This window comes from Peromyscus maniculatus, chromosome 22 (genome assembly GCF_049852395.1).
Source record: "Peromyscus maniculatus bairdii isolate BWxNUB_F1_BW_parent chromosome 22, HU_Pman_BW_mat_3.1, whole genome shotgun sequence".
In the NCBI taxonomy this organism is placed as follows: domain Eukaryota; kingdom Metazoa; phylum Chordata; class Mammalia; order Rodentia; family Cricetidae; genus Peromyscus; species Peromyscus maniculatus.
Genome location: NC_134873.1, coordinates 26,042,456 through 26,068,855, shown reverse-complemented (window position 1 = coordinate 26,068,855; position 26,400 = coordinate 26,042,456). Strand labels below are relative to the sequence as shown.

Genomic DNA, 26,400 nt, shown 5'->3' with positions numbered 1-26,400 from the left:
TGAGAGCACACACACACACACACACACACACACACACACACACACACACACACACACACTAATAAATGTAAAGGAAAACTAAAACAAAAGACCTGGCTATATGATTTAATGTACAATTTTAGAACTACTATAGAGATAACATCTCAAAAGCATGGTGAGCACAGACCTCTCTCAGAAGGGAATGTACGGAGGCTTCAGATTTGGACTGTGAGGGGCATTGAGACTCGCGGCTACTGTCAAAGCATATGAATATGTCACTGGCCCCTCCCATAGGACTAGGCTCATTCGGAAAGCAATGGGAGGGCAGCCACTTCTTCAGTGCTCAAGGCCCAACACCATGACGAGGATGTGCTGGTGTCAGGGGACAGTCTAGTGGTCTACCCCCCTCTCTCAGCAGCTCCCTGCTGCTCTGAGATAAGGGCCATGGTCCCTTCCCACTGGGTCTTGGCAGCACAGCCCAGAACACAATCTGTTGGGCAGAAGGCTGTGATTATTAATGAAAGCATTTCCTCTGCTACCTCCCAGAACCAAGTGAGGCTCTGGCCATGCCAAGGAAGGCCCCGTTTCCTTTCACAGAAGCCGTGCCTCAGGAATACATAGAATGGTTGGATGCACAGGGAAATGAAAACAAGGTGCAGGCTGCAGAAAAGTGGGTGGCTGCTTGAATCGGTCCCAGAGGAAAGGTCACCAGCTATTAATCAACGCACACGTCTGTTCAGTGGCTGAGCCAAAAACTGGGTGGAAATCTCCTTCGATCAACAGTTGACGCTTCGCCTGGGCTGTGGGATCCTCAAGTGACTTTCCTCTGCCCAGTCACATATTAAATACTTTTATTTGAAGGATGTAAACATTATTTACATCTATGTCCCTGTCTTGGTTTCATTTATATTGTTACCAACACCCTAACAAAAAAAGCAGCTTAGGGAAGAGGGGGTTTGTTTGACTTAAGTCCAGGTTACAGTCCATTATTTCAGGGAAGTCATGGTACAATGGAAAGTTTCACACCCACAGGCAAGAGCAGATTGAGAATAAACATGTGTATCCTTGCTTACTTGTTTATGTTCAGCTAACTTTCTCCTCTCATACTGTTCGAAAGCCCAGGCCTAGGGAATGATACCACACACAATAGGCTGGATCTTCTCATATCACTTAACAATCAAAACGGTACACACACACACACACACACACACACACACACACACACACACACACACACATACACACGCCACCCTGAGCTAGAAAATTCCTCATTGAGATTTTCTTCCCAGGTGATTATAAGTTTTGGCAAGATGGCAATGAAAACTAACCAGAACATTACATTCACTGGAACAGAAACCCTGGCAGAAGCCACGTAAGGGAGGAAGGTTATACTTTGGCTCACAGCTCAGAGAGTGTGGCTAGTCCATCATGGTAAGGAAGGCATGATGGCAGAAGTCCCTGGAATGACTTGTCACCTATGAGCAGATCAGGAAGCAGCCTGGGCCCGAACCATAAGACCTTCAACACTTGTTCCCAGCAACCCGTTTCTGCTGACTAGGCCATAGTTGCTATGATTCCGCCACCTCACAAAACAGTGGGGCAGAGTACGTGCTCAAAGGCATTGGCCTGGGGGGGATGTTTTGTATTTGAACCATGGTGCAGAGTCAACCGAGGCACCTTAGAATTCCCCTGCCCCCTGAGATTTGTGTACTTCTTCTCATGCCAACCAGGAGAGGCCATCTAGAGTGATTCCCAGATGTCGCTTCTCTTCTACAAAGCTTTGAAGCATCCAAGTCTCCATATTCCAGATCAGCCTGGTTGCTGGGCCTGTGGTGGGGTTGATAACAGGTATTGTGGCTGAACACCTGCTTCTCCTTAAAAGGTGCTGTTGGAAGGAACTGAATGTGCCATTTCATTGACCCTGTAACAGCCCCATGAGGAGATACCATCATTTCCGCTTGAGGAAGGAGGGCTCTCAGGCTCTGTGGACTGAATTAACTCTTCAAAATACACCTGTTTATATTTATCAGAAACTGACCCAAACCTGACTCTAGCACATCCTCCTCCCCCAAGACTCAGTCCAACTGACTGTGAGGGACACTTTGAGCCCTGGTAGGAAGGAAGAGAAACCCGCAGAAAGGTGGTAAAAATGGAGAAGAAACATTTCCACCATTTGATCTTAGCCAAAAGGCCGAGAAGTGATGAGAAGAAACATTTCCAAAGTTATGGACAAACACTGAGGTACCAAGTACGGCTTTGGACTAAGGTATGCTTTTCTCAGCTCATTGAGAAGCATTCGTGGAAGATGATACGGAAGTGGCTGATCTGTAATTCAGGCCCTTTGAAGAGACATTAGGAGTTCTTTTGAGAACCAGGAAGTCTACTGGCCGCTCCCAGCTTGGAGTCAGGGGCAGGCCATCCTTCCAAAGTCCCAGAGCCCCTGCGGGTTCTCAGGCTGTATCCTATGCAGGGACAGCTCAGACAGGAAGTTGGTAGAGAATGGGTAAGGCAGTCCTCATGGGGAAGGCTTCTCTTCATACCCTGAGCTCTTGCAGACTCTTTGCAATTCTGTAGGGGCCTGCTGTCTGCCTCCATGCCCCCCTCCCCCCGATCATAGGCATGGGCACAGCAGCCATGTACAAGCCTCTTGCTGAGGGCACCACTGGGCTCTGTTACTAACTCCCTATGTCCTCTGGTATAAGTGCCCTGACCTCCCCAGGTCTCCTGCTGGAAAACAAAGCAGTTGGATGATTGATCCCCGGGGCCCATGTCTGCTTTCACCTTCATGTATTCATTACACTTTCCTGAACACACAGACCTCTTGTCGCTTGCCCTAACAGCACCACGGCCACTGCCATCAAAGTGTTTTTTTTTTTCCTCATTTATTATAGATCAAATAATGTACTTTTGCTTTTTATCTTGAATCCCCGAGGATGGAGCCTGAGCCCCACTGCCTATTTCAAGCTTGTGGGCCAGAACCTCAGCTGTACTCCCACGGGGTTCAGGCTTGAGGCGATGGCATCAGAGAATACTGTGAGGAAAGACTTCTCTTCCCTGGAGCTGCTTTGGTTCCCAGACAGCACTGAGATGCCAGCCTGCCGTCAACACCCCGACTGTCCCCTGAGACATACTCCTGGGGCCTTGTGAGTACTTGGCTCTTGGAAGAAGGGGAGAAAAATGGAGCAGAAATTATCCAGCTCTCAAGTCACTGCCTTTATTCCAAAGGGGACCGCTATTCAATGTCCTGGGCAACTATGAGCCTTAGTTTTCGAGGTTAACAGGCTTCAGAAACTAGCAATCCAGAATAGTTTGTTTACAGGATCCTAGGGGGATGGGGAAGGGGGTGGAAGGGAGTGCATTTGAACCTCCTTGTACAGAGATAAACATGCTTGCCTACTACAGCCTTTGAGCCTTTGGCTTAGGGACAGCACACTGCAAGGATCAGGGGTGGGTCACCAGCTGGCTCAGTCTCCCAGGCCTCTCAGCACAGTTCAGCCACCAGCTGCCTCTGTGATCTTAGAGTCCTGTCACTTTCCTGAGTGTCAAATCCTCTAGCCGAAAAACCAGAAGACTTGGACTGGAAGAGCCCAGAGGCAGCTCTCCCAGGCTCCAGTCTCCCCCACACATATGGTTTCTGAATTCTTCATGCCAGTCTCCACTGCAAGAATCTAGAACCATGTCAGAGAGACCAGGAAGGCGAGTGAGGATTCAGCGGGAACCTCTATGCTGCCCTGGGATGCTCTCATCCCTTCATGGCATACAGTGGCACACCACAGTTAACTAATCATTGTACTCATCTGGCTCATAGGTTACAAGCTTCCCTCTAAGGAGAAAGAGTCCCCCAAAGGTAGCCAGGGGTGATTCATGTGTTCCAGCAGGTTTAGAGGAGTTTTCACCTGGGGATTAGTCACAGATAAAGTTGACTGACTTACGGGATTTCATCTCTTTGTCTGTCCCCTGGCACTACAGTTTTCTGCTGTGAACATCATTGCATCGTTCTTTGTATTTAAGATGGATGGATGTCTTGTGAGCCCTTTAAGGCTGGAACTGAGTTTTCCATTTGTATCCCACCATACCTAAGGCAGCCTCTTTCCCCCACAGAATGTGCTTAGGAATCCCTGCCATACTGAGTAGCTCTGGAGGTCCCTGTCTGCTCCTGCTTATAATGCCTCTCATCATCATAGCCAGGAAACTGATATTAAACACCAGACTGGAGGACCGAAAGCCACACGTGGTGTGTCACGGCAGAGGCAGGAATGAACAGAACCCTGCAGGAGTGGTAAGGTTTAGTCAGGTGACAAAGGAGCCAAAGGCCACGCCAGCATACAACTGATGCGTGAACAAGACCAGCTTCTTCCGGTTATCTCCGTGTACAGACAAGAAGCCAAGGGCTGGAGCTAAGAGCTAATTTGTCGGGCGCTGACCCGGTAATTCCACACTAGAACCCGCCTGGCTCCCATCCAAGCCGGCTTCCCCCCTAGTGAGTGTTGCGTGCATTCCGGAGGTTTGAAGCCTGTGCCCCGAAGTCCTTTCTTCTGCTGGGCTGGGCTGCTGTCCAAGCCTGTTTCCCATTGTACTTATGCCGCTGTGTGTCGGCGCATGTGGCTTGATACCTCCATCTCAGCCACCCCGTCTATAGAAGAATCCTGTTAAGAGTCAACCAGGCCGATGGCCAGATTACCTGAGAGGAGCTGCCTGTGCAGTTCTGTATGGCTATTGGAACTCAGCGGGCCCTGGAATGTACTGGGAAGCATGTAAAACACACACACACACACACACACACACACACACACACACACACACACACACACACGAAATTACCCTGAAGGGACTGGAGAAAAGATGTACATAGGGGCTTCCTGGGTATGGGGAAAAGGCTTTCTTTCCTATAGGAGCTCCCTAGCTGTCCCCAATGACCTATGACCTATTCTGTTTATTCTGTTCTGGAACCTGCTACTGGATAGGTAGGCTGTGGACAGGAAATAAACAACCCTTGTGGCAGGACCACCAATGATAGGTGAAGCCTCCAGGCAGGAGAAGATGGTGGCCTGTATCACTAAGCAAAGGGGTATGAGATGTCTATGATCAGACTTTACCAAACTTTTCCTTGCTAGCTAGTGGTGCTGGGGCAAATCATTTACTCTCTCTGACGTGCAAAGTACTAGCAAGAAAAAGGAAGTTAAGGTGATCTCCTTCTGATAACATTGTTACATGGTGAATGCTGTTACACAAAAGCCTTTTGTACAGCATGATAGTATACAAGTCCTCCATCTATCGGAGTACCGTTTGCAATGAAGTGATTCGGGCTTTCCGTTCAAGGGCTCCATCCTCTCTGAGATCTTGTGCCCACTGAGGACCTCCACGTGATCCTTTTGCACTTGGTCCTGAGTTTCCCTCTTCTGCATCTCAGGCACCAACGAGTTCATGCGGTCATGGGCGGGTCTGGGTTTTCCCTTATTGCCTGGAACACCAGCTTAAAAATAAAACACGGTTTCTGTCCCCTCCCTTCTTGGGTAACAAAAATGCTCAAGCGCTGACGGATTCTCAGGTAAAAATACAGAATGGACGTGTGCCGACACAAGCCGGTCTGAAGCCTGTGATTCATGCTTTCAGAGTTAGAAAAATGTGCGCAGCCAATCAGACAGCGGTGAAGTTAGGGGAGCCTCAGAGATCACTTGACCCAACTTGTTCTCCTTCTACGTGGAAAGAGTGAGGGAGAGAGGAGGAGAACGCTCCCGAGATCACAGAGTAAGCTGGAGACACTGTATGTCATGGGAACTCTTCTAGGGACTAGTGTAAGTCTTGTTGTCATTTTTTTTTCTTTTTCTGCCATTCTGGTTCCATAACAAGAAAGATTACTTGGCTCATATCACTATATATTACTTGGCTATTTCATTCTCATAGCCCAGAATGAAAAGTCCACGAGTTGGAAGCATTAAGTCATGCACACCCATTTGTTTGAAAAACCTTGCTACTCACCATCTTTCTATCGGCCCCCAGGGATGCTGAGGTAAAAGATGTAGACTCTGCCTTTAAGGTATTCAGAAGTAGCAGATGAGAACAGACAGGGAACCCATCTTGAGCAAGGCAGGCTAATTTCCACGGAGTTAAGCAAAACATTTCTGCCACCTGTGGGCTGTATCTCAGACTTATGAGTCCATCAGCTCTCTTCAAATCGAGATGAGACTCACTTCTCTGGGAAAATGTAGATCAGATATGTGAGTCTGCCCTACTACTGATTCCCTCAAAATCTGTTTGTGCCACTATGGAAATCAGTATGGCGGTTTCTCAGAAAATTAGGAATCGAACTACCTCAAGACCCAGCCATCCCACTCTTGGGCATATACCCAAAGAATGCTGATACATACCATAAAGATACATGCTCAGCTATGTTCATAGCAGCACTATTTGTAATAGCCAGAACCTGGAAACAACCTAGATGCCCATCAATGGAAGAATGGATGAAAAAAATGTGGTACATATACACAATGGAGTACTACTCAGCAGAGAAAAACAATGAAAGCATGAAATTTGCAGGCAAATGGATGGAACTAGAAAAAATCATCCTGAGTGAGGTAACCCTAACCCAGAAAGACAGTTATGGTATGTACTCACTCATTGGTGGATTCTAGATATAAAATGAACAATCAGACCACAACCCATAGAACCATAGAGGCTATATATATAGCATGGAGGTCCCTAGGACGACTGTGGCATATAATAAATTTCAGTTTTACTCAATTATTGAAAAAAAATAGCCAAATGAATGGAAACACATGAACTATGAACCAAAGACTGAGGGGCTCCCAGCTGGATCAGGCCCTCTGAATAGGTGAGACAGTTGATTGGCTTGATCAGTTTGGGAGGCATCTAGGCAGTGGGACCAAGTCCTGTGCTCATTCCATGAGTTGGCTGTTTGAAACCAGGAACTTATGCAGGGACACTTGGCTTAGTCTGGGAGGAAGGGACTGGACCTCTCTGGACTGAGTCTACCAAGTCGATCACAGTCCTCGGGGGAGGACTTGTCCTGGAGGAGGTGGGAATGGAGGGTGGGCTGGGGGTAAGGGGAGGGCGTGGGAGGGGGGAGAATAGGGGAACCCATGGCTGATATGTAGAACTGAATGGTATTGTAAAATAAAAAATATATATCACCAAAAAAAAAAATCTGTTTGTGGAACATCCAATAGGAATTACCAAGGATGCAAAGACAGTCATCCTTCACCTCTGCATCTCTGTCTCTGTCTCTGTCTCTGTCTCTCTCTCTCTCAAAAAACAAAAAACAAAAAAAAAAAAAAAAAGAAAAGAAAATCCAGTAGGAAAATAAGGATCATGGAAGCTATACCAAGAGAAGAGAGAGACCTGGGATAGAGGGTCACTCCACCATGAAGGTCTTACAGAAGGTGGGATGTGAGCTGAGGTTCCTTAAAGGAAAAGGAAGAAATTGGCTAAGATGACAAAGGGGGACGTCATTCTAGGGAACCTGGAAGTCTGCAATGTACGAGCTCTGAAACCTGTAACTGCTCATTATTGTTACCCTACGGGCGTGAAACAACAAACCAGAAGAAAGTGAGGCTACTTGGCAAGCGGCAGAGCATGTGCTGTGCTCAGGAGATGGGGCTGTGGGCTGGGGACACGGGGGCATGCTGAGGTTTGAGGTCAGTGACTCAAAACTTTACTCAAGCAGCTATGCACTGTGGGAGGTTAGGATAGAACCTGGGGAGGGAGGAGGGAGGAGAGCCTGATGAGGCCCGGGTTGGGGGTTGGGGGGACAAGGACAGTAAGTAGCACAGTGACTGCAGCAGGCCGTAACAGGACTTTGTGCATGATCCACCCACTCTGGGCACACCTGGGCAACAACATTGACCGTGACTGTAACCAAAAGGCATGAAGTTATGCACTTGGTTCTCCAGAATTATGACTCACAGCCCTGACAATGCCCCTTGTATGTGAAAAAGATATTCATCCCCTCCCAGCCAGTGGGAACAGCTTAAGGCATCGCAAATGATCCATGGAGAATCCATTTTCTCTTAACCTGATACACTGCTGATTTTCTACAGGTATTTGGATCGTGGTTTCTCATAACTTTTAACCTATTTCTCATGATTAATTAATACATATCTACCAAGTGTGATTTTGGTGAATCTTTCTCTAACAGGCCAGCCAATCCAGCAACACGACCCATCTCTCTTTTTTTCCCTTCTTTAAAGTGATCAGATCTCTCTGACCCTCCTACTTCTGTTCCTCCTCTTCTATTCCAGAGACACTTCCATCCCCTTGCGTATCTCTGCTGATGCCCTCTAGTCTCGTAAATCCAGATTCATACCCCAGCTCTGCATTTCCTTGGTTGTGTGATCTTGTAGAAGCTACCACAGTGTTCTGAGTCTTGGGGAGATGTCCTGGTCCTTGTTGAAGTATGTGAAGTGCTCCATAGGCCAGTGATTCTCAGCCTTCCTAATTCTGTGACCCTTTAATACAGTTCCTCATGTTGTGGTGACCCCCCCCATCATAAAATTATTTTCATTGCTATTTCATAACTGTAATTTTGCTACTGCTATGAATCATAATGTAAATATCTGTGTTTTCTGATGGTCCTAGGCAACTCCTGTGAAAGGGGGCTGTGACCCACAAGTTGATTTAGGGCCTTCTCCAAGCCAACATTATATATTCCGTAGTTATTATTATGAGGTTGGATTCTAATCAATAATGAAAGTTGATATCTTTCTAAAAAAAAAAAAAAAAAAAAGAACAAAGTAACAGTCTGAGAGTTTTGGCAGTCCATCTTTTGATTCTGAGGCTAACGGTAAATTACAGTTTTCTTATCCAGATTAATTAAATCTCACACCTGAGTATCCACTTGATTTCCACATCCAGCTGTGGAATGCCACAGTAACTTATAATTAAGAGACAGTTGCTAATAAAAGACTTAGAAGTAAAATTCAAAGCAACACTAAATAGAAAGGCTCCCTGATAAGGGGCAGGGTTGCTGATCCCAGAGCCCCTCTGTCAAACAGAGGAGGTTGGAAAATAACTGGCCCTCCGAAAGTGTCCTCTGAGTGGCTCTGTGCTGCTGGGATGATGCCAAGGTGGAAACTTTCCTGGAAGTAAGGCAGCCTGGTTTGGTTTCATTACAGTGGAAGACCTGTTCAGTGTCAGGGCGGGTTACTGATGAAGGGTGCAGGATCTGCTTTTGGCGCAGCTTAAAATAATTACAATAGTAAAGTATGAGATGACATTTTTCCCTCAGGGCTGTTACAAGTACCGACCTGCTTAGAGCACATGGAATAACTGGTCCACCTGAATACATTCTTTCAAACCTAAATCACCCTGCTGCTAGATCTTAAACAATTCTGGTCATTGCCTCTTTCTGATGTGTCCTCAGATTTTCATGAATTTTTCTTCAGCCACTCTGTGGCCGATTGGCCACAGTTTAGTTATCTTATTATAATAAAACAACAACATTAAAGATATTGAGAGCTGTTGGTTTCAAAAGACTGTTGGAGTATACAGCAGGTGACAACTAGTGTTCAGAAGGTCAACCTATCAGAACCAAGGGTTCTGTTAGAGAAAACCATCATCCAAGGCATTATGGAATTGCTGCCTTTTGAACAAATGGGGTATTTCTTATTATATACTCAAATGGTCTTTGGCTACCAGCAGCTCTCAGTATAAAAGGATTTAAAATATTAATTATCCAGCAAAAATACAACTATTTTAGTTTCAAGTTATTCTTTTTAATCTTTGCCTATTTGCTTCTTAATTAGCTATCACAGTAAAGCTGGATTCTGCTTCATCTGCTAATTTATTTTATGAAGAAATTGAAAGAGGATGGTAATTAATATTTCTGTATCTAACGCACGTAGTTAACTACAAATCAAGGTGACAATCTGAAGATTCTGAACCTGACATGTCCTCCCACTCTCTGCTCTGCTGTTGACCATGCAAACTTGCAGTTCATGTAGGAGATATGGCTTCAGGCACTGGCATTTGAACTTCGAAAGATTAAAAACGACAGGATGAAATCTAGTTGATAAAAATTCACTAACCAATTTGTAGAAAAAGTCAACACCAAAGATGGTTTTGTAGGGAATATCTAACATTGAGAAGAATAAGAATTGCTGTAATAGTCAAAATGGGCTGCTTTCATTAGAAAAAAAAAAAAAAGAAAAAGAAAAAAACAGGACTTGGGAACTAGACGAACCGAGAAGACACTACGATAGATGATCAGGTTTTCCAAATCGATTTTTAAACTTTTGGTTATAAAGTCCTTCCACGGTTCTTGTCCATCTCTCTCCCAATACCTCTGCAAGTTAAATGTAGAATTAGATGCGTAGCTATCAAGCACTAGGGAACTGTAACTCACGGCAGTAACCCGCAAGCTTCCATATACCTGACAAACATCATGGACGACGGCTGTCTGGTTTCCACCGGGGAGTCAATGCCCTGTGACAGGTGACATGATGATGGGAAGGATGAGCTGCCCAGACCTCAGGCTTGTCCAAAGGGGTTTTCCTGGCCCTGTCTATGCTCGAACACCAAGTGGAAGGAGGCAGACCCAGGGAGTCTGTGATCCAACGGGCAGAAGTGAGTTCTGGCCACTGCGGTGACCTGCATTGATGTGGTTTGTGGTTCTCCGCAGGCATAATGGGGAAACAGAATAGCAAACTGGCCCCCGAAGTCATGGAGGACCTGGTGAAGAGCACCGAGTTCAACGAGCATGAGCTCAAGCAGTGGTACAAGGGGTTCCTGAAGGACTGTCCGAGCGGGAGGCTGAACCTGGAGGAGTTCCAGCAGCTGTACGTGAAGGTACGCAATTCCAATGGCTTCCCCTTCCACATGAGATCTAGCTGGCTAACTTCAACTCTGGAGGCTCTCCATTCTAACCTTTACTCTGCTGTTTTGATGCAGAGGTGTGTGTGTGGGGGGGGGGGTTTCTACAGATAAGTGAGGCAAGTTCTGAACAAGAAAAAAAAATAGTTGTTAAAACACTGAATATGGTTTTAGATGGTGACAGCCCCTGCTGAAAGTGCCATAAAAACCCCCGAGACAGCGTCTGCTGGTGATCATACATGCATAGACAGATATGGAGATGGACACATATTTTTTTCCTTAAAGAGAATGTACCTGTGAGCAATTTTTCACCATGAAATGTTCTGTCTGCAGGTAAGGATTCAAAGTCCCAACACAGCTCATTGAGAAGAAGGTAGTACATGTATCGAATCATCAATGCTTACCAGGGACTAAATACTTTCTACTGCTTAGATGCTAATCTTTCCATGGATAGCAGCTATCTTCAAAGTACAGTCTCTGCTGCAGGGGTGTTGTTTGGGTTTGCTTGAGTTTGTGAATCACAGTGCCCGTGGCATAAACTAGGGCATTCCATCTTGTGGACAGACACTTACATAATGTTACACTGGCGGGAGAGATGCCGGTTTTTTTTGTTTTAACCTTTTCTGGCTGAAATACCAAGTAGAAAAATGTCGCTTTTTATTATTTTATTATAACAAATGTCAGTGTGAGCTATGTGAACTATCCAGGTGTGTATCCATGCGTGGGAGGTTTATGTAGCGCTTCGAGCACCTTTATCTCCAGGGCTGAGCATTTATCACCCACCGCCTCTGAGCCAGCACCTCCACTCATACACATGCTCAAGAAGGGGCATGTTCATAGCTGCTCTGCTCACAATGATGAGACTGGGAAGCAACCCAAAGGCCCATCCATCCTCGGGAACATGGAAAACGGAGCTACGACATGTTTACCATTGAGACGGTCGAACTCCAGCAATGCTAAAAACACGCGTACAAAAGTAAGTTCAGAGATCCTAAATTAGACAGGAATAAGATTTCTTTGTAGGACAACATGTTCCGTACAATGAGGGGATAGAAAAAGGGAAAATGAAGGAGTGGGGAAGGAAGAGAGGAAGAAGTGAGAGAGGAGGTAGGGCTATGGCTGTGTGGTGAGGTACAGATTGTATTAAAGTCTCAGCATGCTTCAGGACAGTGAGTTTGTGGCTGCGTATTGAATTAAAAGCTGACCAGCTAGCTAACTAAACTAATAGTCAGATATTGCATGGGCTACTGGTGATTGCCAGGCACCCCAAGTGGTGACTGATCAGTTCTGTTCATGTAAAAACCGTAAGGGTATATGAAACATCATATCATCAAGTGTATGTAGAAAGGAACATATGTTGTGCAATGCACATGGACGTGGTAGATCACAATGGGAGGTCTCTGAGATGACTCGGATGGTGAAGGCACTTGCCGCCAAACTCAGCTACCTGGGTGTGATCCCCAAACACCACGTGATAGAATGTCAGAAAGAGAAGCAAGTCCTACAAACTATCCTCTTACCTCTACACATGTGCTGTGGCGTACACACACACACACACACACACACACACACACACACACACACACACACACACAGAGTTATGATTACTCTTTCCATTGCTATGATAAAAGCTCTGACTAAAGACGTTATTTGGCTTACACGTCCAAGTCACCACGTATCACTGAGGGGAGCCAGGGCAGGAGCTGAAACAGAAACCACGGAGGAACACTGTTCCAGGCTTGCTCCTTCTGGCTCCTGCTTGCCCAGCTTTCTAGAACCTAGAACTACTGGTCAGGAGTAGGACCACCCACAGTGAGCTGGGCCTTCCTATTATCAGTGAACGATCAAGATAGGTCCCCACAGATATTGCCACAGGCCAGGCTGACCTGGGAAATCCCTCCATTGGGACTCCCTCTCCCCAGGTGACTCTTGGTTGTATCAAGTTGACAATAAACACCAGGACATAAAAACACACATATATATATAGACATATATATGTATGTATATATACATGCATGTGTGTATACGAGTATGTATATTATATATAATGCATACATTTTCATATATATATATATATATATATACACACACACACATACAAATTTAAGATCACTCTGGCATTCTTAAGAAGATCTGAGTAACTAATTGTTTGTATTTTGTGTAGGAATTCTGAGCAGAAGTAGAACAGATATGCTTCTACCCCCACCCCACCTGAGCTTGTTTTTTCCAAGCTCAGGACCTCTTATCTGCTACGCTGTAACCCCTCTAAATTGGTGTGTTGACATCTTATCCCTTAGTATATATGAATGTGGCTGTGTTCCGGTGTAGGGTCCTTAAAGAGCATCTTGAAGCAAAGTCAACAGAGTGGGTGCCCACCCACTGTGAATTCTATCCTTATAGAAATTTAAAAAAAAAAAAACCTCTGGACACAGGACATATGGAAAGAAGACCATGAAAAAAACATCTGGAAGTCACAGAGACCTCCCTCAGAAGAAATCAACCCTGTCAATGCCTTGTCTAGGATTTGCAGCCTCCAGAACCATATACCATAGCATCTCACTCTTATGTAATCCATCAGTATCTGGTACTTCATCTTGGCAGCCCTAGAAAATTAGTAGAGTGCAGGTTCCTTTGCCATCAGCACATGTAAACTCTGAGCCTTCTCCAACTGATAGAAGGGCCCCCCTGTCAGGAGCGCCTGGCTTCCTGTGTGCCCAGGAATGTCTGTGTCTCTGGTCACAGATGTCCTAGCAGAGGCTGCATTATTCTCCCTGCCCCCAGCACTGCTGTGGCTAGGCTGACAAGAACTGCATTTTACCAACAGGAACCACGCACCTGATCTTCTAACCATAAGCACTTCCACTTTCCAGCAATCATTTTGATTGCCAAACCAAGATCACAAGATTAAGACGGTTTGCCATTTTAATCCATTTTCAGAGAAGCCATGGCAATCTTCAAAAATAATCCAACTCTGGAGATGAACAAGCAACCCCACCTGAGGGAGGAAGTGCCCTCTCCTGGAGTCTTCCTCCTGGGTGGATTAAGGTATTCCTAGCTTGCCTTGCCAGTGTGATATCAAAACCAAGCACAAGCCTAGCAGAGTATGGAGAGCGGATGAAGTCCTGAGTGAGTACACGATGTTGGCATGAGCAGTCATGTCAAGGATCCTACTGACTCAGCCATGGGAATGGCGAGGCCTTACCCTGGTCTGAATGTAAATATTAACAATATTTGAGAGCATCAATCACAGCTTCCTCTTCCTAGATGACTGTAGCCTGAGAATGCCCCCCTACAGAGACGAGACCCACTACTAAGATTATCCGACCAGCCTCCTCCTTCAGCTGTCTATAACATCTGTATATAATAAATTTTCCAAGTTTCCACGCTGCGGCTAGTGCATCTCCATCAGAGCACACGGCCCACCTGACCCCAGCTTTTCTACACATGTCTATCATTTCTGCATTCACCCATCTCCCCAGTCAGGTCAATCCCAAAACCACAATGACCACTGCAGCAGCATCCTGCAAAGAGCCCTAAATAGATGTTAATACATATTGGAAATTTGACTTTCAAGATTATTATTCTCAGGAGTTGTTTGGGTTGCCTCTGGGTGAGTTACACAAGTCGTCACAGGGTTAGTTAAAATATTCTTGGCATTTAGAGACTAACAGATGTGCAGTTCAATCTCAGCTGGGCTACATTTGCCGATTCCCCGCCTCTCCGGATCTGTTTCCTTATTTATAGGTGAAAATAATAAGTCTTGTCTTGCCACCTCACTTGGTGGAGTCCCAAAGAAAAAGGAAATGAAATTGATTTACAGCCCATAATAGGCTATGTTTGCATCATGAGTGATCTACTCCTCTTCTCAGAGAACCGAGACTAGAGTGGGTTTTATTTCATGTGCCAAGTTTGATGGCAGAACAGGAAGATACACAAGAGGCAGACCCAGGGCTCTATGAAGGTTCAGCAGACAATCAAGCTTTAGTCATATCATGACACCCACTATGCATTCCAGAATTGGGGAGCAGGCTCTTAGGACACAGACTAAGACTGTGCCATCTCCACTTCCATCATGGATTCTCACACACTGAGCACTGGGTCTCCCCAAGAACAAAGCCTCCCCCGGATGCCAAAGGCTAAAGGGAATGGGGATTGACCTTCAAGGCATTTTTAGTGTGTGTGTGTGTGTGTGTGTGTGTGTGTGTGTGTGTGTGTGTGTGTGTGATGTTCACGTATGGAGTCATTTCTTCACCCCTTTATGTGGGTTCAGGGGATCAAACTCACATCTTCAGACTTGCATGGCAAGCGCCTTTACTTACCAAGCCATCTCTGAGGCCACAGGACATTTTTTAAACCTGTCACCCACCAACCACTCAGTATCCCGATTCTTATACCGCCCTCTCCAGAAAGGAGATGCTCATTTCCCAGAGATGCCCACAAAGCTAGCTAGATGTTGTTTGGCTAGACTCCAGCCCAAGTGACCCGAGCCTCAGCTTAGTTCGCTGTCCCAAGTTTTCTTCTCAAAAGAGTGGTAGATGTCAGTGAGGCAAAGGATGGCAGCACCTGAAGTCCAGTTTGATCATCGCCTGCCTGTTTGATGGTTTGAATTTTAAATAAAAATTATTCACATGCAACAGAAGAGTTCCTGCCAAATCATCCCATGCCCCTCCAAGTGGCCATTTCTTGAAGAGCATCTGTAATTTGGTGTTAGAAAACATCCTTGCAGCTCTTCCATCTATGAGCAGTTAGTTTCAATGCCTGGCTCATTTACTCATTCGTGGACTGTTTTCTGTGTGCTTTCAGTGGAGTAGATACCATGTAGGCATGCATTATCTGCAGGAAGCTCCAAGCCTGGGAGAGCTGGAAAGTTGACTTATTTTCACTTTGCAAAACCATCTTAATTTGGAGGAAAAGATACCAGTGGTGTTCAGCAAAACTTCTCTAGGCCAGGCATATCCAACCTGTAGCCCATGGGCTGCATGAATCCTGGGATAGCTCCGAATGAATTTGGCTCAATATGTTTGTAGTTGACGGCATCAAATTCCAGTGTCAAATGTTTGAACAACCCTCTGGGCTAAAAGCATTGGAAAATAAAGTCTACTCCTGAAAATCCTATTGGCAGAATTGCCCAGTGTCATATAGGCAAACAAAAGTCAATGTTACAGGGCCTGGGAAGATGCCTCAGTGGGTATAAGCATGTGCTGTACAGGTATGCGGGCCTGATACTAAAACTACAAAATCACCTGAAAAGCAAGGAGCATTTGATCATGTGCCTGGAACCCTAGCACTGTAGAGCTTCCTGACTGTCAGCCTGGATCCAGATTCAGTGAAAGACCCTGTCTCAAGGGAATAAAGTAGAGAGTAATAGGGTAGGATATCTAACATCCTCCTTTGGTCTCCAAGTATGTACCATTTTAGAAAAAGACACACACACACACCCATATACATCCACCACCCATCCATACACTACATGCCCATACACATATATAAATAATTAAAATTATTAAATTCAGAGTACCTGAATATTTGGTAATAAATATATTTAATAAAATAACAAATTATATTTGATAATGTATTCAGAATTCTTTCAGTCTTTGCTCATGCTTTTAAAGTCTACTATCTGGAATGCAAAGCATTCTTTCTGAAAGTTGTGCATAATATATAGTAAGTATAGGATTGTAGGTATAAACCTTTGTTTTATAGAATTGGTCTTGTTTAACTGCTGCATAACTTTGGACAAGTGCCTTCATTTTTGGACAAGTGTCACAGCATCAGAACAAACCTAAAAGTTGATCTATATCAATAGCTCTTAAATGTCCGCACTGGTCACTTGGGCTGACTGTCCTGTTGACAGGTGGATGGGTGTGCTCCTCAGGGTTGCTAGCCGCCAGGTAGATACAGTGGAGAAAATACACAGGTAACAAATTGAGTTTCTAGATATTAACCAGGGGTTATCCTTCTGTAAACTGCAGGACTTCTACTTCTATTACCACTAATGAACAGTATATGTATGTGGGTGTGTGGATATATATACTGCATTCATTAGATTTGCAGAAATTTGAATAGACCCAAGAAATGATAAGAGCTGCAAAAGATGCTTCTACCCATTGACTGACAGGATGTTCTAGGTCCCATTGACACTAGTTACTGACTATCACTAAGACAGAAAAGAAAACTCCTTTTCTAAACTTGACTTTCAAATTAACTTCAATGGCATACAAATAAGAATAGAAGTTTCTGGGTGGAGGATGTGGCTCAGCAAGTGATAGCACTTGTGAGAAAGCTTGAAGACTTCGATTCAAATCTCCAAAACTTGTGTTTAAAAGCCAGTTATGATTGTATGTGTGCCTGTAACCCCAGGAGAGAGTTAGAAGGAGCAGACATGAGACCCTTCCGAAGGTTTTTCCACTAGTCTAATTCCAGGTTTAATGAAAGAGAATAGGGCTGAGAGTAATAAAGCTGAACACATTCATCACCCTCTTCTAGTCTGCTTGGGCACTGCATATGGGTGTATACAACAGAGAGAGAGAGAGAGAGAGAGAGAGAGAGAGAGAGAGAGAGAGAGAGAGAGAGAGAGAGAGAGAGAGAGAATAAACTGTCCACAAGTTATTCAAGACCTAGACTGAGCTGTTTCCTTAAGATCTAGCTCTATGCTGATACAAATGGGGAAGCAATCAAGACCTTGCTTCTCCAGAAGACATTTTACTAAAAGAAATAAAAGATGACATTGGGGCGGGGTTTGTATGTGTGTGTATGTATGTGTGGGTGGTGTTTGAATGTGTTCATGTTGGTGTGTGCACGTGTGTGTGCCACACAAACACATGCATGTGGAACCTAAAAGTCAATGTCAGATGTCTTCCTCTGACGCTCCCCACCTTATTTTGTCGAGGCAGGGTCTCTCACTGAACCTGGAGCATTTGAATTTAGAGAGGCTAACTGGAAAATGAGCTCCAGGGGTCCACCTGTCTCTACCCCTGCCAGCACTGGAGTTATGTACATACACTACCATGTCCAGCTTTTATGTATGTGCTGAGGATTCAAACTCAGACCTTCATGCTTGCCCAACAGACACTTTCCTGTTTCCAACTGATCCAGCCTTCCAGTCTGAACCACTGTCTTTCAAATCAATTTTGAAAATAGAATTGTGAGCTCAAAAAAAAAAAAAAATAGGGGGATGATCAGTTTTCAAGGAGTGAGATTCCACTTGTTAATCCAAGATAACTGAGAATAGCGCTTATTTTAAAAAGTTGTTGGTCAAACTTACACAGAGATGCATTTTATTCCCTTGGGGAAAACCGTTGTTACATAAGATGTAATGTCATTTCAACTGAGCTGGTAAGGATACTGTAAGTCTCAGTGAGAAGCTTGGGATTTTTTACCTGTGGGATGTCTGCCAGCGTGACCGAGGCTGCATTTCAACTTGAATTAGTGTGGAAAGCAAGAATGATTCAATCTCATAAAGAAAAGACAATAAGGACAGAGCCTGGGAAAAACAAGGATTTATATGGGGTTCCAATTGCATTTCAGAGAGTAATGAGCTGGCAGTGTGGCTTGAGTTAAGAGATAGCTCTTGCCCCCAGAGAGGTCCACGTGATAACCTTCTCCTGTCTCAGAGGTGTGAAATCACTTTCTATGGCTTTCCCACCTTGGGATTTGGCTTTCCCACGATAAGGTTGGTGTATTTAGAGGGCCATCGATAGTCTTCCCACCATCACATCCTAAAGGAATGCTTTTACATGATGCCTCAACTTCTCTGTCTTCAGCATGACTGGGAAGAGCATCTGCAAATCCCCCAAGTTCACCCTTTCCTCCATTTTGCAAATAGGGAGCCAGATGTGTGTGAATGGCACAGGGATATCGGGCCGGGGTAGATCCACTACACTAGTTAATATCCAAAAGGATGTATCAGATAGTGAAAGTGTGAAGCCACATAGAGCTGCTCCCTGTTTAGTTACCTGCAGCCCATTGGCCAAGGGCAGCTTATTTTTAGTTGGAAATGGAGCTGGAGAAGGAGAAACAGGCTGATTCTCGTAAGGGATTGTATTTGAACATGCAAACTCATATATCAATCTCTCAGTGTAAGGCAGCTTTGCTTTACTAGATTTTCTGACCCTTTGAAGTTATGGTATTGGTATCCACGGGCATCAGAGACACAGTGGGCCTTTGAATCAATGGATTCACCGACATGAGAACGTGTATCCACCCATTGAGCTCCTGATAGAAGAAAGCACTTGATATCACTGGTGATTCTCTCTCTCTCTCTCTCTCTCTCTCTCTCTCTCTCTCTCTCTCTCTCTCTCTCTCTCTCTCCCCCTGTCTGCACTTGAAATGGTTCTTGGCCTTTGACCCTTTTTCTCATTTTTCTCTGAGGATCACTGTAGAATTTGTGGGAGTCATCTTTTGCCCATGTTGATGTTACTATGACTTGGACCCTGCCCTGGGTGCACACAGATCAAACTCAGGCCTAATATCAATGGGGACAGAAGGGGGAGAAGTCAGCTCTAAAATAAGCCTAAATTGTTCATTAGCTCTAACATATGGGAAATCCTCTTGAGGTCAGTAACACAGAGATGCATCAACTGTCATTTATCTTCAGAAAGCCATCACCAGTGATAGCGATAGCAAACCCATAACTTCTAGAGAGCACTGGGGCAGGAAAGACATTGGGTCAGGCATCCATAGTTCTCTAAGCTTCTGAGCCTAGAGAAACATACAGCAAGCAATCTGTATAACAAGCTAAAACAGAGGTAGGAAACATATTTACACAAGGAAAGCACCAATTGTCTAGTCTAAGAAGTTTCTAGATAAAGAGTTGGATCCCATTTGATTATAGCTTGAAATCTAAGTAGAGTTTGCTGTTTCATTCCTCACAGGCAGGTACAACCTAAAAAGTCCACAAGGCAGCTTCTTGATCCACGGGAACTGCTCTAACAAAATACTACTAGCTGAGTAGCCTAGGAACAATAAAAGTTGATTTTCATGGTTCTTGAGACTGGAAAATTGAGAAACTGAGGATTTTCTGATTCATAAAATGGTGCTTCCTTTCTTTGTATTTATAAGGTAGGAGAAACCAATGTGCTCTCGTGTGTGTGTGTGTGTGTGTGTGTGTGTGATGTGAACATGCACATGCCACAGCACATGTGTAGAGGTCAGAGGTCAACTTCAATCTCATCAGTCCTTGTCTTTTCCTGTATTTGAGATGTGGTTTCCTACTGCTTACCACTACATATACCAGATTGGTTGGGCCGACAAACTTCTGGAGATTCTCCTGTATCCATCTCCCATCTCACATTATGGTCTGGGATTATAGATACATGCTATCACATTCAGCTTTATGCGGGTTCTGGGGATTCAAACTCAAGTACTCATACTTGTATGATATTTTACCTACTGAGCTCTTTCCCTAAACCCTCTCTTGGGCATCTTGTGTAAGAGTATAAAGCCCTTTTACAAGAACCTCATTCCCATGACCTAATCATCCCCTATTACCATCACCTGGAAGTTCAGGATTTCAACATAAGACTTGGGGAACATAAACATTAAGCGCATATCAAGTATGAAGACATGGGATTAATGAGGGAAGAAACAAGATGGTGTTTTAATGGTTGGCTGAAGTGCCAGATAACCAAAGAGGTCTTGGGGTAAAAGTAGGGTGGGAAATATGATAACTGTGACTGGGTGGAAGGAGTTTTCAGTCTCCTACTTTGTTCTAGAGAGGTGGAAAGGAATACAACTCCTAGAAACACAGGTATGAACGAAGCTAATGCTGAAAGTTCAGAGAGAGAAGCTGAGCACAGCTGAAGAGAGTGGATGGGGAGAGTGGTGGGAGGTGAGAAGAGGGAGGTGATCCTTTGTTTCTTCCCGTGTGAATGTCCCTTCCATGTCAGGATTCTAGAATTGCTTAGATCTCTGCTAGACAAACAATTCCTGCAGCACGGATCACTTGATATTATGGCTCTTTCCCTGTCCAGTTACCCAGGAGGGCAGAGCCCACATTTTACTCATCTCTGATTCTCTAGTGTCCGATAAAAAAGTTAATTAGCTGAGAGGATGAATTGATAAATGAGTAAATGACAGCTTGTAACTTAACTAAAATTCAATCCAAAGACTAAACAGAGGGAAAGAAAACATCTCAAAGCATGCAGTTCAGAGCAGTGAGCTCCAGAGGCTCAGAGTGGTCCTTTCCATATCGAATGCCGGGCAAGAAGACAGGAAAATGTAATGTCCCATTCTCTCAGGCAAGTGGCGAGCTAATTTTCTTATGAATACATTAGGCAATTTCACATCCAGGAGCGTTCTTAAATACTATTTTCATTTTCCCAAGATGGAAATGAAAGGATGAAATGTCACACTAAAGATCCTCGATATGAAATGGATGGCTGATGAAAAGGAGACTGCTTATATTTGAGTTGGTAATGAGATTTTCAGGGAAAAATGCAAAAATTGAAAGGATTTTTTTCTTGTAGAAGAAAGGCAAAGGAAACCATAGAAGACATAGACGGACTCCCAAAATAGATAGCTTTGCCTGCTTTCTGAGTAAATTCCACCACATAGTCAGGGCAGGGCTTATTTTTATCCGTGTTCTTTTAAACAATGTGACATGTCTACCAGGAGCCCAATCAATGATGACATCGTGTTGTAGTTAATATGTTGTGGCTTTCACGACTCAGGCCCAGTCAAGTCTCCAGCAGATTCAGAAGCCAGTGCCTGGAGACATCTTTCAAGATGACACAGCTGGGTTGCCAGGGCAACTGGCTGGATGAAGCTTTAGCTGGCTTTGGGAGAGATTACATAAGACCAGACCAACTGGGAAGAGTTAAGTCATGTCCTGGGGGTGAAGCGCACTGGGGCTATTGTCTGTTCAGCTTCCGAGATAAGGACATAGTAGTGACATTGAAAAGGGGATGTCATGGGACACCCACATCCATCTTCTCCATCCAGAAGTCATCAGAGCCAGGTTGACACAGTCTCTCTGTCACAAGACTCTGGTTACCAGAATTGTCACGGTGTATCGGGCAAGCATGACCACTTTCCTAAGCATTGTTCTCATCATTCATTTTTGAGATTTCAAAGATGTTATACATTACCTATTATTCTATATTATGAATACATATTGACATGTGTTTATTATCAAATGGGTTAATAAGTCTTGGAAGGACCCAATCATAACTGAATTTATGGAGGAGATACAAATAATTTGCTGACAGTGTGTAAAGGATTTTATAGGTGTGCATTACACACATGCATATATATGTACATTTACATACATATAAATTCAGTTCCTTTATGTGGGTGCCTAACTTAGGACCAACAGAGATTCCTGTGGCTTCGACATGACTAGAAATTTGGTTTTTTTCTCTCATGGAGAAGCCTAAACTGGTTAGGCAGCTCTGGTCTCCAGTCATTGGGGCCTCCAGCTCCTGTTCCCCACGCTTCTGCTCCCACACATACACACACTCCAACTTGCTCTGGTTCATCGGACCTCAGTGACTTACTAGTGTCACGGTGTGAATAGGTAGAAGGAAAACCATTGACGTGGGAAGAGAAGGAAGCTATTTAGTTATTTGAGCTCCCTGGTAGATGGGGTAGAGTTCCCGATAGACAGGAATAGACCGTGTGTGTGTGTGTGTGTGTGTGTGTGTGTGTGTGTGTGTGTGTGTGTGTTTGTGTGTGTGTCTCGGATTCACCTTGCTCTGTTGTGCAGGCAGGACATGATATCTTCCTTGGCTTTGCTGGGGACTGAGGGGAGAGGCAGGCACATAAAGTATAGCACAACACATGGCCAGAAGCTCCCATTTACTGTCCACTCTGCGTGCTGCAGGAAGTACAGTCTACTCTACAAACAGGAGAAACTACTATTCTCTAACATGACCAGGATGGTGTCCTATTACCTGTGCCCTTTCCTGTCACCTGCTCCTAACCTTGTTCTCTCTTTGGGAGTCCTACATGGTGTGCTGCCTAGACTGCTGTCTCCTCAATTTGGTGTCTAGGGAATTTGTGTATCTGTATGACTTGAATATCACATATATGGAGGGGTGGCATAGCACTGGGCGAGTGAAGCATGGGATAAGAAGCAAATGCCAGTCCATGGGTGAGAGGAGCTGAGACACGGGTGCTTGGACATGTACTCTCACTGGTAGTAAGATTTACTGATAGGCCGGGAGGTGGTAGCCCACGCATTTAATCCGGGAAGCAGAGACAGGTAGATCTCTGTGAATTCAAGGCCAGCTTGGTTTACAGAGAGAGTTCCAGGACAGGTTTCAAAGCTATACAGAAACCCTGCCTCAAAAAAAAAAAATTACTGATACAAAGTAACTACTGATACAGAGTAAGTACTGATTCAGAGTAACTACTGATACAGAGTAACTATTGATACAAAGTAACAGTTTGGTCTTTGTATTCCCTATATGCATTTATCCCTTCAACCACTTTTGTATCCATTCCATCATTAGACATTGTTGAGCATCTGCTCAAGGAAAGCCCCAAATTAAAAACTGGGGATCCTGAAAATAGTCAGCAATTATGACCTCAGAAGCTCATTGAATTTGAAAGAAGCCAAGAACAGAGAAGATAGCTCAACTGTTAACATGCTTGACACTCAAGCATGAGGACCTGACCAAGTTCAACGCCCCAGAATCCACATAACAAAGCTGAGCACTACCATCTATCTGTCTTAGAGTTTCTACTGCTGTGAAGAAAAACCATGACCAAAAAGCAAGCTGGGCAGGAAAGGGTTTATTTGGCTCACACTTCCACATTGCTGTTCATCACTGAAGAAAGTCAGGACAGGAACTCAAACAGGGCAGGAACCTGGAGGCAGGAGCTGATGCAGAGGCCATGGAGGGGTGCTGCTTACTGGCTTGTTCCCATGGCTTGCTCAGTCTGCTTTCTTCTAGAACCCAGGACCACCAGCACAGGGATGGCCCCACCCACCATGGGCTGGGCCCTCCCCCAATGATCACTAATTGAGAAAATGCCTTACAGCTGGATCTCATGGAGGCATTTCTTCAACTGAGATGCCTTCCTCTCTGATGACTCTAGCTTGTGTCAAAATGACACAAAATAAACCAGGCAGTGCATCATCCATGCATCAATAAATAGCCCTACACATGTGTATACAGACAACACTAAGTAGACTCAATGAATTATTAAATTTAAAAAGAAGACATAAATTTCTGAAGTTTTAGAGAGCAAATTCTGGAAAATATAGGATGGTATAAAGGTGAAGATGATCAAAATAGGTTGTGGACATACAGGACATTCTCAAAGAATAAATAAAATTTTTTAGAGTGGGTATTGTGACATAAGCTTTTAATCTCAGTGCCATAGAGGCAGAAACAGAAGGGTCCCTGGGATACACTGACCAGCCAGCCTACTCTACTTGGTGAGCTCCAGGCCCAAGAAAGACCCCCATCTTAAAAAAAAATAAAGGGGGTACCTCTTGAGGAAGGACATACAAGTTGACAACTAGACTCCACCTGCTCAAGCATGCATATGTACACTCATGGGAACAGAGAAAGGGGGAGAGAAAGAGAGACAGAGAGACAGAGAGACAGATAGACAGACAGACAGACAGACCATGGAGCAAATTGCCATGCGTTAACAATAGTGTGGTGGGTGCAGCTCATGGTGCTGTAAAAATGGATAATGCTTGGACAAGGTCCTGGGAAGGCTCTTAAGGGAAAAAAATATTTAGCAGCAGGTAACAATAAAAAATTAAAAAAAAAAGATTTTGGACTGCAAGGAGAATTTGTGCTCTTTGTTGTTTTTTTGTTGTTGTTTGTTTGTTTGTTGTTTTCCTTAAGATTTCTTTCTTCCTAGGCCCAGCACACAAAATCATCTTGCAAGGCGAGATCCTAGCTATTTCTCAGGCCCTCTAAAAATACAACTGTAATCTAATGGAAACAAGCACATTGGCAAGCCATCCCCTTCCTGCCCATTAGTCAGCCCTTTATCATAACAGCCCTGTGGAGGACAGAGAAGGTGATGCTGGATGGGGATGTGTGAGTGACATGGGGCTGGAAGCATGTAGTGCTGCATCCCACTGCATGTTTCCAAGGAACCACCTCTGAACTCTAGCCAGGCAGAGGCCACGCTTGGTGGCCCTGAACTCTGCTGGCTTTGATCCTGGGGTGCCAGAGTTAGTTTGTCTTCTCAAGGCTGCTGAAAGTTTTGCTCCATAAAGCACTGTAAAATTATTTCAGGATGGCAAAGAGAGATGGGAGGCATGGCTCAGCCACTGGGACTGACTCCTGTTCTGAAGAGTACCCACATCTGAGTGATTCACAACCACCTGTAGCTCAAGCTCTAAGAGGTCTGAACACTCCCCTGGGCATCTGTGCGTGCGCGCATGCGTACACACGTACACACACACACACACACACACAAATAAATGAAAAATAAATAAAAAGAAAAAGAAAAATGTTCAAATCTCAGATGGTCTTTTAATAATCAAATAAAAGAGCCAGATATCAGCGTGAAAGCTGAAAGATCAGAGAAGCAGAACAGCCAGCCACTAGTTCTAACCTCTATGAAATCATCAGCCTAAAAAGAGTGAGTTCCTGTTTCCTCATGCCTTTTATACCTTTCTCCACCCTGCCGTCACTTCCTGGGATTAAAGGCATGTGTGCTTCCCAGTACTGGGATTAAAGGTATGTATCTGTTTCCAGTGTGGCCTCGAACTCACAGAGATCCAAATGGATCTCTGCCTCCAGAGTGATAGGGTTAAGGGTGTGTGCCACCATTGCCTGACCTCTATGTCTAATCTAGTAGCTGGCTCTGTCCTCTGATCCTCAGGCAAGTTGATTAGGGTACACAATATATCACCACAGGAAAAGGAAGAGAAAATCTTTTGAATCCCTACTATGTGTCAAGTAGTCATTCTGAGAAAAACAGAATTCTAGGAGGCAGAATCGAGGGGCAAGAACAGCAAAGACTCTCAGCATCCATGAAACACCTACTGTGGCCAAGAGTGACTGGGTACCTAATCTCTAAGTTATTTATTTCATTATAACCTTGGACTCTAGGTAGTGCTATATTCAGCATTTTGCACAAGAGGCATCTGAAGCATTGAGAGAGAAAGTGACATGTTTGAGGTCACAGGTGAACATCTAAGCTGGGACAAGCTCAGACTAGATTTCCCAGCTCCAACTTAAGCATGTGGCATAAACTCTTAGGTCCTTAGTTCACCATTCACCTAAATGATGGAGCTAGCACTCACTACCTCACCCTCAGCACCCCACCCCACCCCGCCGGCTAGGGTCTCAATTACAGACAGACCTATTAATTGGAGTAGAATTAGAAACTATAGAAAAGAGAAATCAGCTAAAAAGGCTAGTGATGTTCTTGGAAAACTTACATCCATGAGGCCACTGGGGTCAAATTTGGGTGGTGGCTATAGTATGGTGTTCAGAAGATGCCTGGGTGGCTGGCTGACTGGGCTCTGAGATGGACACCAGGCCTCTAGTCTCGGCCCCACAACAGATGCCCATCCAACCTCAGGATAGGCACTGCTCTTCTTTGGGCCTGTTTCCTCCTTATAACAGTTGGTGGGGCTACATAAACATGAAAGACTTTCTAGGATGATCAGTCTAA

General features: G+C 44.6%; 1 protein-coding gene across 1 annotated transcript in view; it reads left to right on the top strand.

The window, feature by feature from the left end:
• Positions 1-26,400, top strand: part of Vsnl1 (visinin like 1) — a 113,226-nt gene that overhangs the window by 43,458 nt on the left and 43,368 nt on the right. The window contains exon 2 of the mRNA XM_006996441.4: positions 10,616-10,782. Within this exon, the coding sequence (XP_006996503.1) occupies positions 10,621-10,782 (162 nt within the window). The 5' untranslated portion in view covers positions 10,616-10,620. The remainder of the gene's footprint in view (positions 1-10,615; positions 10,783-26,400) is intronic.